The sequence below is a fragment of the Corvus moneduloides genome, chromosome 14 (assembly GCF_009650955.1).
Source record: "Corvus moneduloides isolate bCorMon1 chromosome 14, bCorMon1.pri, whole genome shotgun sequence".
Taxonomy (NCBI): domain Eukaryota; kingdom Metazoa; phylum Chordata; class Aves; order Passeriformes; family Corvidae; genus Corvus; species Corvus moneduloides.
Window position 1 is genome coordinate 16,294,148 of NC_045489.1, and position 13,990 is coordinate 16,308,137.

Here is a 13,990-nt window from a genome sequence, read left to right on the forward strand (position 1 = left end):
TTATGAACACATTCTTAGTGATGTTGTACGATAGGCACTGGGATCCTGCTTTGGTTTTTTTGGGTGTCCTGTAGCCTTGATCCACCCAACAGTGAACTCTGCTGGCAACAGCCACCAGTCTCTGTGGCCAGGCCAGTCTGTGAGTCCCCAAGGAGATGTGACATTCAATAAGGGCATTTAAAAATCAGTGTGGAAACAAGCAGGGAAGCAGCTGTGGGCCTTGCACAGCTGGTGTGAGCGGTGCCCCTGCTCCCTCCACTGTGCCCTGTCTGCAGGGGGGATGAAAAAAACATCCAGTCTCAGGGCTTGCTTGCACTGAACACAGCCCAAGCCACTGACACCGTCAAATCCCCCCTCCTTTCTCCAAAAAAATGTGTTTGAGGCGTCTTGTGTGCTGAAACGTGAAATGCAACCCCTCAATGGCACAGCCCCAGAGTCCCTGGCCAGCAAACATCCACCATCACCTGCAGTGGCCCTGCTGGCCCTGGGGCCAGTGCCAGGCAGACTGATGCGAGAGATGGGATGCCCACCATCGCTAAAGACACTATTCCCCGTGCATGGGGGAAAGCTCATTTTTGGCCCTTCCAGAAGCAGTGGAGAGCCTGGCGGGCAGCTGGCCTGCCCCTACCCACGTGTTCCCCCATGTCTCGTTTCAGGACTCCTCCCGGGACCGTGAGCAGAGGCTCCCCACGGGAGCTGGGGACAGTGCTCCGGGGACACCGCCACGGCTGGTGAGGGTGACAGCGCGGCGGACGGAGGCACCGGCCAGCGTCTGCAGCCTGGTGCTCAGCTCTCACAGCACCCTGCCCCAGGTGAGCCTCCGTGCGCCCCACGCCACCTCCCGCCCTGCCAGCCCTGCCAGAGGCTGGCACTGAGGGGACAGCGCCGGGGCCGTGTGCCCTCAGCACTGCGGGGATGGCATTTGCCTCCCCTGGGGCTGGCAGTGTGTCCTCCTGGCTGCTCTGCTGATGCTCACACCAGGAAACCAGGCGGTCACCTGTGCCAGGGGCTGGATGGCACTGAAATCATCCCCTTGCGTTAGCACTTGCCGTGGCCCCGTGTCAGCCCTCAGGGCTCAGTGGGGCAGGTGGATGTGGCGCAGAAATAAAGAGGCTGCGTGGAGCTGGAAATCCTCCCAGGCCCATCCCTCTCGCCCCCAGCGCTGGCACGCTCCCGCGTTGCAGATTTCCGTATTTTTTTCTCCGAGCTCTTAAATGGCAGGTTCGCTCCTCAGCTTCCCGGGAGCTTTTCTCTGCTGTCTTGTTTACTTGGAAACACCATTTATTTGGATGTTCATCGTAAAGCTCAGCTTCCACCTGGTGCAAGAAAATCGTTTGGGCTACACATTTGAGGGGAGTTTTAGGGATGAGTGAAGGGAAAAATGCACTTTTGGGAAGGATGAAGTGGCCAGGAAGAATGGAGCTCACCACAGATTTAAAATTATATGAAAACGTTGTTTTTCTTGGCAAAGTTTGAAATAATGCTTGTTTGCTAAGTCTAAGTCTTCTTCCAAAGTATTTTAAATACAAAAATTGCACTGCCTCTTTCCTGTCCTTTTTTTAAATGTTCCCCTTCTTTTTCTGGACTGCAATAAAATGGGTAACACCCCATTTTTTTCTCTTACTGTTTAATTTCTCCTTTTCCTCTTGTTTCTCTCTACATTTTCAACCATTCACCATATCTTTAGCAGTTTTTCAAGGGCGAGAGTGGTTTTCTGAATATGACAAGAAGATGAGCTTGGCTGCCGATTTCCATTTGCCAGTGGGTGGGAACCACCACCACAGAGGAGTCAAAGGGCAAAACCCATGAGGGGGTGAGAGCCTGAGCAATTGGGAACAGATTCTGTTGTGATTTTAAGGGATTTTCTTCCTAACTGTTCCAGGCCATGACGTGCAGCAGCTCTTGCATCCAGCCCCAAACGTCTGGCTGAGTTGCAATGTCTCCTTTAGCAGCAGACACCTAGCTTTGATTTTAAAGCTTCATGCAATGAGGAATCTGCTCTGTCCCTGGTCTGGCTGGCCTGATGATTATTTATCCTTCACATTAAAAATGTGTATTTTACTGTTAGCCTGGACTTCTCTTGCTTTAGCTCCCAGCATCAGGAAATTTTGCTGCCTTTGTTTGCTAGGATAGAGGACCTTGGCAATCAGAAATGTTCCCAACATGTAGGTATTTATAGATGCGTTTAAGTTCCCTCTTAACTTTCCCTTAGATAAACTAAACAGATTGGCTTCTTCACTCGCTCGCTCTTGAGGCAGGTTGTTCCAGACCTGAAATAATTCCTGTCATTCTTTTCAGCCTCCTTCTTTCCTAGCCTGTGTTGGCATGGGGCTGGTCCTCAGTGCCAGGTGCTGGTGCTTTTGGGGTCACCCATTTGCAGGGACTGCAGCTGCCAGCCCCGAGCAGGGGGTCACTGCCCTGAGAGGGAGGAACAATGGGGACCTGGGTGAGCAGATTGGGACTCTGGGAGGACTGTGCTCTGGCAGGGCTCTTATCTGCAACCTCCTTCATCTCGGAGGATGGTCATTTCACAGCATGGCTGCAGGCAGAGCAGGGAGCTGGAGGTGGAGAGCTGTGAGGATGGTAGTGTTCAATGCCAGGCTTTGCCTTGCCCGTAGTCCTGCCTGAAACTTGGCTTTCTGCAGAAACCCAGCAGCTTTCCTGAAAACTGGAGCCAAGCAGTGCTGGAGAGCTGCAGGCTTCAGCAGAGCTCCTCTGCAGCAGCCCCTGTGCTGGGATGCAGAGTCCTTTGTCACAGTGGTGAGCCTTTTCCTGGGATGTCACCTTCACTGCTGAATACAGGCCTTGCCCTGACAGAGGGGAGCATTTCTAGCAGACCCCCATGTCAGCGATTTGGACCATGAGACAGGATCAGATGCCTGGGGCAGCCTGTGCTGATGGACCACGACACACGCCCTGTTTCTCATCCTTCACTCCTGCATGAGGGCACTGAGGACACCTCAGCTCCAGCCAGCATCACATCCCTTGTCGGTTCTCAACAGCCCCAGCATGCAGGACAGCACCTACACACCCAGCTCCTGCCCTGCTCCGTGGGGACTTCTTGCTTTCCAGCCTTCAGTGTGTGCTTTTTTTGCCACAGGCATTTCCAAAGCAGGTTTCAAAAACTAACTGAGATGGCAGATTGCACTTGGAAGAACCAGGGAAGCTTTTATAATAAGTGATAGTTAATGCTAGGGCAGGGGAGCACAGGCTGCAGGGCAGAGCAGCTGCCACCCTGGTGCCATCAGCCCAGGAACAAGAGCTCTAGTGGACACCCTGCCACTGATAAAAGGCAAGAAGATGAGCTGGCTTTTCCTACCTGAAGTAAGTGCAATTCTCTTATTGCATCCATCAATGTAAATAAGTTTTCCGTTATCCTGGCTTTGTCCTCTCCCCTGCCCACAGCTCTCCACGGCATTGTTAACAGAGCAAAAGCTACCGTGACCTGCTTCAGCCAGGAAGATGCATGTCAAATAGATTGCCTCTCCACACAAATGCTTCCAGGAACAGGAAATTTCTGCCTGCTGGTGAGGATATGGGTGTGCTCTGAATAGCCCTGCAGTGTGCAAATGGCTGCTACAAAGGAAGAGGTGCCGGTAAATACAGCAACAACATATGCTTCCTGTTGAGGTTTAGTGGGCTGAAACCATCCCTCCATGTGAAAGTGGATGTTCAGTCCTCAATGGGGCAAGAGCAAAGGGACTTTGCCAGATAAAATGCCCTGTTGAGGCTAACAGAGGTGCAATCCTGCCTGAGTGCTGGGGCTTGTGGGGTTTTATTTGCTGAATCCTTCATTCCAGCCTTTTTCCGAGCCCTGTCGTTGCCTTAGCAGGTCTGCTCAGGGCTTTATGTGCATGTGCAGCGGGAAGACTCACGAGGATGCTCCTCCTGTGGCCGGTGTTACTTGCCTGTGCTCCCAGGCTGCCAAGGAGGCTGCTGCTCTCAGTAAACGCCGTTTTCATCCTCCATGCAGGGAGCAGCCAGCTGTAAAGATAAATGAAAAAGGAACAATGCCGCTGATGAGCGGAGCTGTGCGCCTGCGAGGAAGCGCTGCTCTTCCCCTGCCACCCCTCTCCTGCTTCCCAGCGCAGCTCTGCAGCCACTCTGACTTCATCCCTGTCGCCGCCCCTCCGCCTGCCCGTGCATCCCTCCCGTCGGCCAAGGCGTCCCTCGCTGCGCTGCCCGACGCCAGCGCCACAGCTCTGTCCTTGCTCAGCCTGACAGCTGACACGGAGCAACAGCAGGTCCTGATATGATGGAGAGCACTAGCAAGGCTGCTTCAGAGGACAGGCATTCCATGCATGCTCTGGAATCACCGGTGAATGAGAAACCTCGCTGGCAGGGGTCACTGCTGCTCCGGCAGGCTCCGGGTGTGTGGGATGCCTCTGAGCGTGCCCGCAGCGTGAGAGGTGCAGTCTGTGCTTCAGCCCTGAGGCCAGAAATGTCCCACTCCCCCTCCCTGTGTTCCAGGGAGGACACAGCTCTGGCAGAAACGCCCTGTCAGGGTGTTAGGAGCCCTGTCTGCTGCACCTGCTGCTGAAGAAGATGCATCCAGCTGCCCCATAAGTCACGGCTCAAGTGCCAAAGAGGTCCATGGAGCTCCCCGGGGCATTTGGCAGAGAAAGGCAAGCTGTGCCGCCAGCGTGGCGACCGGCTGTCTGCTTCTCCCGTCCTTCTCTCAAGTGTTTTTTCCTCTTTCCCAGTATGCCTTTGGCCAGAGAGAAGGGCGTGCCCGTGCTGTGCCCCTTTGCCTGGCAGGAGCAGCGGGACAGGATGAGATGGGCGTGCGGCAGATGCTGCAGCTGCAGAGATGCCGGCTGTGAACTCCCTGCTCCCCTGCCTTGGCTGCAGCCTTACCGCTCTCCATTTTCTCTGTGAGCTACAGGAGAGGGGAAGCACCAAGGAGCTGTTTGCTGTTGCATGGGGCGTCAGGGAAATGTAGCAGATCTCTGTTGCTGGCAAAGTCTGACAATGAGTGCAGCCCCAGCAAGAAAAGCCCCCTGTCAGGTTGCTTGGTTGCACGCGCCCTGCTGTCCCCACCACCCCATGCCCTCTCTGTGGGCTGACTGGGCAGGCAACTGAAGCCATTGCTGCAAGCCAGACTTTACCAGGCCACTGCTTTATCTCAACCTGAGCCCATCAGCATTGGCCCTGCAACCCCAAAATCCCAGGAAGTGGCTGATGCTCAAGCAATGGGAGCACAGAAGCAACCAGCTCCTGGGGGAACTGACCCCTCCCCATTGCATCCCCCATGCAAGATTGAGAGCATGCTTATTTTAGGAGAAGCAGAGAAGAAAAGCAGCAACCCACAGCCCAGAGGCCCAGAGGCTGCTGCCCAGGGTCACTTGAGCCACTTTGTGCCTTGAGGTCGCTTCAGGGCATTCAGATGCTCTCCAGCAATTTTGTGTTTTGACACTGCAGACACAGGCTCAAAAGCCAAAGTGCTGAACTCAAGAGGGTGTCTGTGTGTAGGAACACACGCAGATTGAACCACACATCAGCCCTGCACAGCGGGGACACCCAGCTGGGCAGCTGGCTGCCTGTGTCCCAGGCATGCTGCTGCTCAAAGGTGGGGTCAGCAAGGGCTGTGTCTGTAAGAGCTGTCACTTCAGTGGACATTTTGGGGTTGAATGGCCTCAGCTTTACTAGAGGCTCTTGCTGTTCCTGCTGCAGAGATGAACATGCTTAGACTTCAGTTCTCCCAGCTCAATATCCAGCTTCAGCAAAGGATGAAGAAGTCAGTAGAGCCACCAGGCTGTCAAACCAAAATCTCATGCATGGTCACCTGTTCCTACTCTACTTGGGGACTTTTTGTCTAAAACCAGCAGCTAAAGGAAGATCCTTGCAAACACAAAGGTGTTTCTGTCTGTGCAGCATAGGAAAATCTTGATGGATATGGTGTCTCCATTCACCCAAGTCATTGTCGTTGTTTTGATGGTGTGAGTGCATGCAGCACTCCCCATGTGGTGGTGGAAAGGGAACAGTGAGGGGGAAGCTCTGAGCAGTGTCCAACAGAGAGCCATGCTCCAGAGCCATCCAGACAGGCTTGGAGTCCATCCATCCTCCCTCCAGATCAATGCTTCAGCTTTGTTTGCCTCCATGTAGTGTCTGTGTCTGCCTGTCCCCAAGAGAGCACAGCTGCTGGAACAACTTGCACACTGACATTCATGCTGATGGGTTTCATGTGTAGCTCTGAAAGCAAGAACCAAGACCATTCACAGGCATCTCCAGCAGGATGGGGACTGATCAGGGGCTAGGCCCATCAGTGCCTTGGCCAGGAGCTCAGTGAGCTGCTGCAGTGTCCCTGCTGGGTCTCTGTCTGCTCTGCTCATCAAGTTTGCCAAATGTGCTGATGCAGGGTCTACACAGCAGCACCCAGGTTCCTCCTTTCCTGCTTTGTCTTGTCAGGTGATGAACCATATTCCTGCTGCAACCAAAGTGAAGCGCTGGAGCCTGTCTCCTGTAGCACAGACCCACCAGGGGCTCTGGAAATGTGGAGCCTCCATGCCCAGAGCATGGGATGTGCCACCCTCTCCTCCACCTATCCACGTTGCACTCCCCCTCACAGCCACCCCAGCACCTCAGGAGGGTGAGGACAAATCCCCCAGGTGCATTTCTTCAAAACAAATGAGCTCTCCTCACCATTTTTAGAGAAACAAACCAAGCTTGAAGGCAGATCCTGGCAGGCCAGCTGCTTTCTATCTGGAGCTGGGGGAACGTCACTGCATCTTAATGGCATCAGGCTGGACAGAGATCAGGATTCTGGTGGCAGAGGCAGTACTGGCACTGTTATAAATAGAGCAGCCACGATAACTGCTCATGAAGGTTTATGGTCTTTAGGATTTGGAGGATCAGTATCAAGCTACGCTGCGAGATGTATTATCCTCGGCATCAGTAGGAGCTAGGGGAAGTACAGGGGGAGGACAGTAAATGAGCGTGGGTTTGGAAATCATCCCTCTTGTGAATCTAAGCGTGAGCCCTTGGAAAGGTGCTCTCTGCTGTGTGCTGGCTCCTCTTGCCTTGCTCTGCCTGCTCTGGGAGGGTTAAACCGTGCGTGGCTGCAGCAGTGGCAACATTTCAAGCCAATCTCTGTCTGCCCTGTTGCAGGAAGCAAGGATTTGCCCCAGGACAGCACCTGCCAGAGCCCTGCAGCCTGCAGGTACAAAGCACCTTGTAGGAGTCTCGCTGGCATTGAGACTAAAAATTATTCCAAGTACTGAGGCTCAGGCAAAGGCCTCCTGCAGTCTGTGGCCTGGATAGCTGTAGGGGCTGGCACTGCTCAGGTACACCGATGTCTGTGCCCAGAGCACTGGCATGGAGACCATTCTGCCTGGCCAACATCGCTTCCCCAGCCTCACAACCAGCTTCCCACCTGCACGTGTCCAGGAAACATGGCAATGTCCTGCCAGGCTGTCCCCCCCTTTTAAGGGGTATTTTTAGACCAGATCATTTCACAGCCCAGGCTACAGCAGACTGAGGGAGGAGCTGTGGCACAGCAAGGAGGGGGCACTGCACTGCAGTGCAGGGGGAGGCCAGGCTGGACCTGGAGCTGGGTTTAGTGCTGAAGCCAGGGGCAAGCTCTGCCCGCTGCTTCACGTGTCTATTGCAATCCCATTGTTGCACTGTTCATTCCCTCTCCCGTGGCACGTACTGCACAGCTATTTCCTCACCGTGCAGTGGTAGATTTCGCACAGCTAAGTCTCGCGGGGTGTTTCTGCAGGGAGATTTCATAAGCTTTAGGGCTCCACTGCTGTGGGAGTGCTCCTGCATTCCTGATCTGGGCTAGAACAAGAGTAGGGTGATGAAACAGCTCTCCCAGCTGCCTGCTCCCCCTCACACCATGGCTTGGCAGCTCATGGCCTTTGGGGGAAACTCAGCCCAGCTGTGTGCTCTGGCCAATGTGGACGTCCAGTCCCTGCGACCTGACCATCCCATGTCCAAGCCCTGAAGTCAGGGTGAGGGGAAACCGGCACATCACCTCTCAATACCATCCATCCTCCAAGGCTTGTGTTGCTAGCGTGTCCTTCTTGAGGAAGGCACGGGTGTGCATGTGCCTCAGGAACGGCTCCTCACCCCGCGGCTGGGACCCGCTTCGAAGGTCACCTCGGGGCTTCCGAACGGGCCGTGTGGGGACGGGCGGGTGGCGGCAGTGCGCCTTTAAGAGAGCGCCGTGCGCGGGCTGTGGCCCTGCGGCACGCGCGCTGATTGGCCGGGCGGGCGGCGCGCGCGGCGGGGGCGGGAACAGCCATTCACAAATTTCCGAGCTGATCTTCCTCCCTTAAAGGGGCAGGGCCGGGCCAGCCAGGCGCCCACCTCCCGTTCACCGCGGGGCCCCGTGGCTCCAAGGGACACCAGCATTGGTTTTTCTCCCGGCGGCTGGGCAGGTTTCCCTGCCGGGAAGTGTGTTCTGGGGCAGCACTGCCCGGATGAGGCACCAGCATCCCTGTGAGTCACTGGCTGTGGGCTGTGGGAGTTGCAGAATGGGCTTTGCTCCATCTGGAAGGGGCAGATTGGAGCAGGGCTGGACAGGAGAAAGAGAGAATGCGTGGACCCCACAGGGTTCCCCTTCTAGTTCCCCAAGCAGGGTGGGAATAATCGAGGAGGGGACATCTCTGAGCCCTGGATGTGCGGAAAGGTCCCTCTGGGCAGGTCTGTGCTGGATCTGGACAGAGTGGTGCTGAGCCCTTGCCTCCCTTTCAGAGCCACACGTTGAGCCACTCTGAGGAGGGTACCTGTCCCTACAGGGATGGGTCCTGGTGAGGAACCCGTGAGAGTCAGCCTATGGGGCTTTGTGGCCCCAAGGTGGTTTCAGCTTAGGCAGAGCCGGCCAGTAGATCTCCACTGGCTTGTACAGCCCAAGCGGGGTGTGTTTGGCTCCCTCTAAGACTCGAGTATGTAAGAACACCCATCTTGGGACTAGTGAAGGGTGCAGGGAAACAGGATTTCTGGCGGTGTCACACTAGGCACAAGGCAGACATCAAGGTACAGGACCAAAAACACAGCAACTGATTCTCTTAAAGACAATGAGATTTCTTGCTGTGACCCTGGTGTGGAGTGGTGAAGTTGTGCCCTGGTCACACTGTCAAACCTTCCCTCTGTTCCATCATTTTCTAAAGGAAATGAGGCACACAGAAGGAGTGGGCACCCACAGACCGCGGGACACATCAGTGCTGTAATTGCCGTGCCCATGCAGCAGCAAAGCTCCCTCCTGCCGTGGAGGGAGGTGCACAAAGGCAGCCCACGGCCAGCCCATGCTTCAAGTGCTCCAACACAAGGCAGGAGCATCCCTGCCAGGTGATGGGGAGAGCAGCTGTGGGCATTGTGAGGCTGTCAGCAATTCCATAAAGCCTGCTGCATTTGATTGCTATTAAGTAACACCTCCAGGCTCTCCTTAACAGGCAGGGAGCCTGAGCCCTGCTGTAAGGACCTGCTTCAGGTCTCCATCGCTCCTCTCCCCACCCCCAGCACAGCCATGGAAGACATTTAGTTGTCCCTGATGTGAGTTGCAGAAACCAGCCAGTGGTGTCTATTGAAGGCTCTCGTGCCATTGCTGCCACAAGAGAGGATACAGCAACTGGGCGATGTATCCGGGATCATTAATAGAATAAAAATGGTTTTGCCCTGGAGGAGAATAATTTGTTGGGCATCTGCACTGAGAGTGCTGAGAGCTATTGGTCCCTTGGTATGCCTGGTTATTATTACCCCAGTTGCACATTTCCCGGTGTGAATTGCTGCTGGTGGCAGGAAGGAACAGCCATGGAGTGAGATGTTTCTTATCCTGCCCCTTCCCACTCACCTGTGACTGCACAATCCCTCCAGTGCTCACAGGAGCCTCCAGCCCAATATGCCCAGTAGCTGTGCTCTACAGAGCACCTCTTCAAGTTCCAATTGACAAGCTCCAGACCCAGCAAAAGGCAAATCCCTGCTGGGTGGGGTCTGTGGTAGTGCTAAGGAACTGACTGACAGACTGAGCCAAGTTCACTTGGTTCCTTTCTTTGCTGCTCACCTCCTCCTAGCCTGCCCGCCCAGATATATTTCCCTGCTGCCTCCCCGGGCTGCATGTGCTGGGTGTCTTTTTGCAGGTGATTGTGATGGAAAAAGGTACCTCCCCCATGCAGAACTGTCCTCCACGTCCTCCTGAGCGTTACAAAGATTCCCTGTCCGCACCCAGGCTCAGAGCTGACATGTGGCTTCGGTTCCCCTGGCAGGATCCAGCTCCTCTTGGGTGATAGTCAAGCACTCACATGACTGCTGTTTCTGCAAGGAACTGGCTGCCTTCAGCCTGCCCCATCTTCTCATCCACTGCTCCTAGAAGGGCTGTAGGTACAACAAACCCGCAGTGCCTGGTCCCTCACACTTGCCTTCCTCTTCCCGCAGGACTTCATGCGAGAGGAAGGAAGCGGCAGCAGGGGCTGAAATGCCGGTGACACCAGATAAAACCTAGCTCTGTGCCATCTTCATGCCTTGTAAATAGCATCACCTCCGGGGATTTCTTGACACTTTGCTGAAATTAGCACCTGTAAAAAGAGCAGCTGCCAAAGCTGAATTTAAATAAGACTGGGAAAGTACCAGTAGGAAGAGGGTAGAGAATGAGAGTACTCTTGTTTTCCTTGAATCACTTCCCTCCACGAAGGCACCTGCCTGGAAATCAGCTCATATCTCCTTTAGCCCTGCTCAATGCTCACATCACTGCAGAAAGATGCCCACAGCTGCCTGAAAATGCTGGGCACTATGCCTGCCCTGCCAGGCAAAGGCCTGGGCACCCCAGTGCAGGTGCCCACCTCGTTGGGTCTCCCAGTAGGGCCACCCCCAGTTGCCAAAATGCCACCACTCACTAAAACAAGCTGGAGAAGTACAGAATGTGGGTGCCCCTGGCCAGCCAGCCCTGGCCTCCTCTTAGGCTTGATAAGGTACCCCAAGTCCTGTGCAGCATTCGGGAACGTTGCAAGCAGGCAGCAGCAACCACGGCTTAGTTTTGCCCTTTTAATTGGGGCTAGCAGGTGGCACATGCAGTTCATGACAAATGATTAGGAATTAACTCTCATAGCAGCTAAAATGGGAAATGTGGGGTTTGGGGAGGGGAGATGCAAGCAGGTAGGGAAGGGCTCTAAAGAGCTGCAGCAGCTGAGGCTCAAGACCCCTCTGTTTGCAGGTGGCGATGAGGCACTAACAGATAAGAGAGCTGGGGGAAGTGGAGTGGGGTGGAGGCTGTAATACTGCACTCCAGGGCTGGCAGCGAGGGTGTTTCCCATGTGGGGATGCCCATTGCATGAATGGCTGTGAAGGCTGCCAGAGACCGAGCATAGAGAGAACCAGACACCTTCCTTGTGGAGGATGCACCAAAAAAAAAAAAAGGGAGGAGAAAAAAAATCAAAGGCTTCTCTTTATTGTTCACTCAGATCCTTATTAAAACATTTTTCCCTAACAGCTCTTGTCCTTTGCTTCTGTGCTTCCTCCCTGAGTGAATGCCCATGTCCTTACCTGCCCCCATCCCAGGACAGAGCCAAAGGAGATGTGTCTGGAGCAGGGCAGGTGTGAGCAGTTGGGGTGACAGACTCTGCTTGTGCAGTTCCCTGGTGCTTTCCTCCCACTCAAGTCAGTCTCATCCAGACATGGGGTTCCTGACTGACCTTGGCCCAAAGATGGCTTTGGAGAAGGCCCATGGCAGTGGAGAGACCTCACTGGGAGGCCACTGCATGATCCCTGCAACCTAACCCTGCGATCCCAGGGTGGGAACTGCAGTGGGAAGGAGGTTTGCAGCTGGGATGGAGCAGTAATTAGTTATGGTTGTGTTACAGGTACTGAGCACATCTCAGTGATGAAGTGATCTCAGAGGTGCTGCAGAGTGGGTAGCTGAGATGGAATTCCTGTCCTTTTGCTCTCATGTGGGAGACACTGGCCACCTGCCCTTTTTTACAAGGCTTTCTGCTCTACTTTGGTGCAGCAATCTCATCTCTGATTCAATCTGGCCCCAGTCCCTCCTGTCATTCCCATCTGATGGCACAAGGAGCAGTAGAAGATGTGGAGATGATCCTTATTTCTTAAAAGCTGAAAGTGTAAATACCTCTCTTAAAGCCAACACTGCATGCTTTCCTGCCATGCACACAAACACGGTTTTTCATTGATTAATTCTGAACAAGCTTGCTTTGCTTGCAGGCATCCCATCCTGCCCTGCCCTAGTGACCTCCTGGGCACAGCTGCAATGTCCTGTGGCACTGAGCTCTGCAGGGTAGAAACACTTTCTTGTGTGCAGCCATTGGCTTCATCTCACTGCATCTCTCTGGGTCTTTGGGTCAGTGCCACAGTGCCCCTGGGTTCCATAAGTGACCATCCATCAGCGAGAGCCCAGGGGAGCAGCAGGGTGAGCCTCACCTGTGGAGCTGTTTCCAAGGGCTCAGCAGCAGTGCTGTGCTCGGCTGCTCGAGGCCACCATGGTGAGGACAGCTGCTCTAGACTTGCTTGTCCAGGAACATAATGGCTGTCCTAAGCTTGCAGCTGGGAAATCTCAGTGTCTGAGCCACTCCACCACTCCGTGGCATTAAGCCACCGTGTGATGGAGGTAACCTGAGCAGCCTGGAGACAGTGAAGTGCAGGCAGTGCTGGAGAGGACAGGTTCTGCACCGTGCAGTGGGGAACGTGGTGCTTGGGGACAACGCCGATCCTGATTATGGGGTGTCGTCTGCCCCCTCCCCTTCACCCAGAAGCAACAATTTCACTTGATTGCTTGGGAGCAAACTCTGCAGGAGCACTTCTGTCTGCAAAGGTGAAGTGCAGAAGTAATTTTGTATTGCAGTTTAAAGAGCTAAAGGAGCAAGGAGTGGGCAGGGGCATTTTATCTGACCAGCCATCATGCACTTCCTCTTCCCACAGCCCTGCTCGTGCCCAGGGCCGTATTACACCAGCTGCAGGAGGCTGGGAGGAGCCTTGCAGACCTTGGAACCTGAACTGGGGCATTGCACCACCATATCTTGTGGCTCAGCTTGTGGCCCCCTCCTGCTTCTGTGTTTTAGCCATGTCCTGTGCACATTTCATTGCTCTTCTACATATTTATGTACCATTTCTTTAAATAGTTTTTCACCCACCCTAGTGTTCTTTACAACCTTTAAGCATTAGGAGGCCAAGTTCAGGTTCTAAATGGTCAGATGTGGGATTTTGTAATGGGTTTTCTCTTTCCCCATCAATTTGTCTGGATGACTCTTCTGAGTTCCTTCCCGTCCTGCACTTCTGTGCAAGAGGTGAAGGACTGCCTGAGCTGCACTGGGAGCAGCACCCCTGCCCTGCTGCACCAGCAGGCATTTGTGCTCTGCTTTTACCATCCCCTGATGGCAGTAGGTGGAAGGCCCAGCAAAGACCCTTGGGGTTTCTACACGCCCAATGCACCTGTGGCTCATGGGGCAGTGGCAGCATCCCCAGGCTGCTGTTTTGGATGGAGCGCGTGTGGTAACATTTCCGAAAAGGCACGGTGAGAACTGATACAGAGGTGCAACACAGGTGCTGCTGCCAGCCTAGCAACCAGTTCAGATCTGGAAAAATTATTTCATACTCCAGCGCAGACCACAGCTGAAGCAAAGTGAACCCCTCTTGGCGTCAATCACAAAGCTGGCAGGGCTGCCACTGCCGCGCTGGAGCTGGAGGAACGGCGCTGCACAAGGGCTGCCCGGAGCGCCGGGAGACGGGCTGAGGGCAGCCGCAAGGTGATGCGTGAAGCAGCGCAGGATTTCTGCTCCGCCTGGGTGCCGCCTGCGCGGGGGGCAGCGGGGGCGGCGCGGCCGGGGACTGCCCGGTGCGGCGGGGATGGGAGCGGGGATGAGCGCGGGGATGGGAGCGGGGATGGGAGCGGGGATGGGAGCGGCGCCCCCGCCGCCGGGGCGGGGCGCGGAGGCTCCGCCGGCGCGGATTGGCCGCTGCGGGGGAGGGGGGGCTCCGCGCCGCCGCAGGTGCCGCGGTCCCGCACCGAGCCGAGCCGAGCCGAGCCGGACTGGGCTGAGCC

At 55.0% G+C, this 13,990-nt stretch overlaps 1 protein-coding gene across 6 annotated transcripts in view; it reads left to right on the plus strand.

Moving 5' to 3' along the window:
• DLG3 (discs large MAGUK scaffold protein 3) overlaps positions 1-13,990 on the plus strand; it is a 77,620-nt gene that overhangs the window by 11,004 nt on the left and 52,626 nt on the right. For all 6 annotated transcript variants that reach the window (XM_032123494.1, XM_032123495.1, XM_032123496.1 and 3 more), the window contains exon 4: positions 657-812. In XM_032123494.1, the coding sequence (XP_031979385.1) occupies positions 657-812 (156 nt within the window). The remainder of the gene's footprint in view (positions 1-656; positions 813-13,990) is intronic.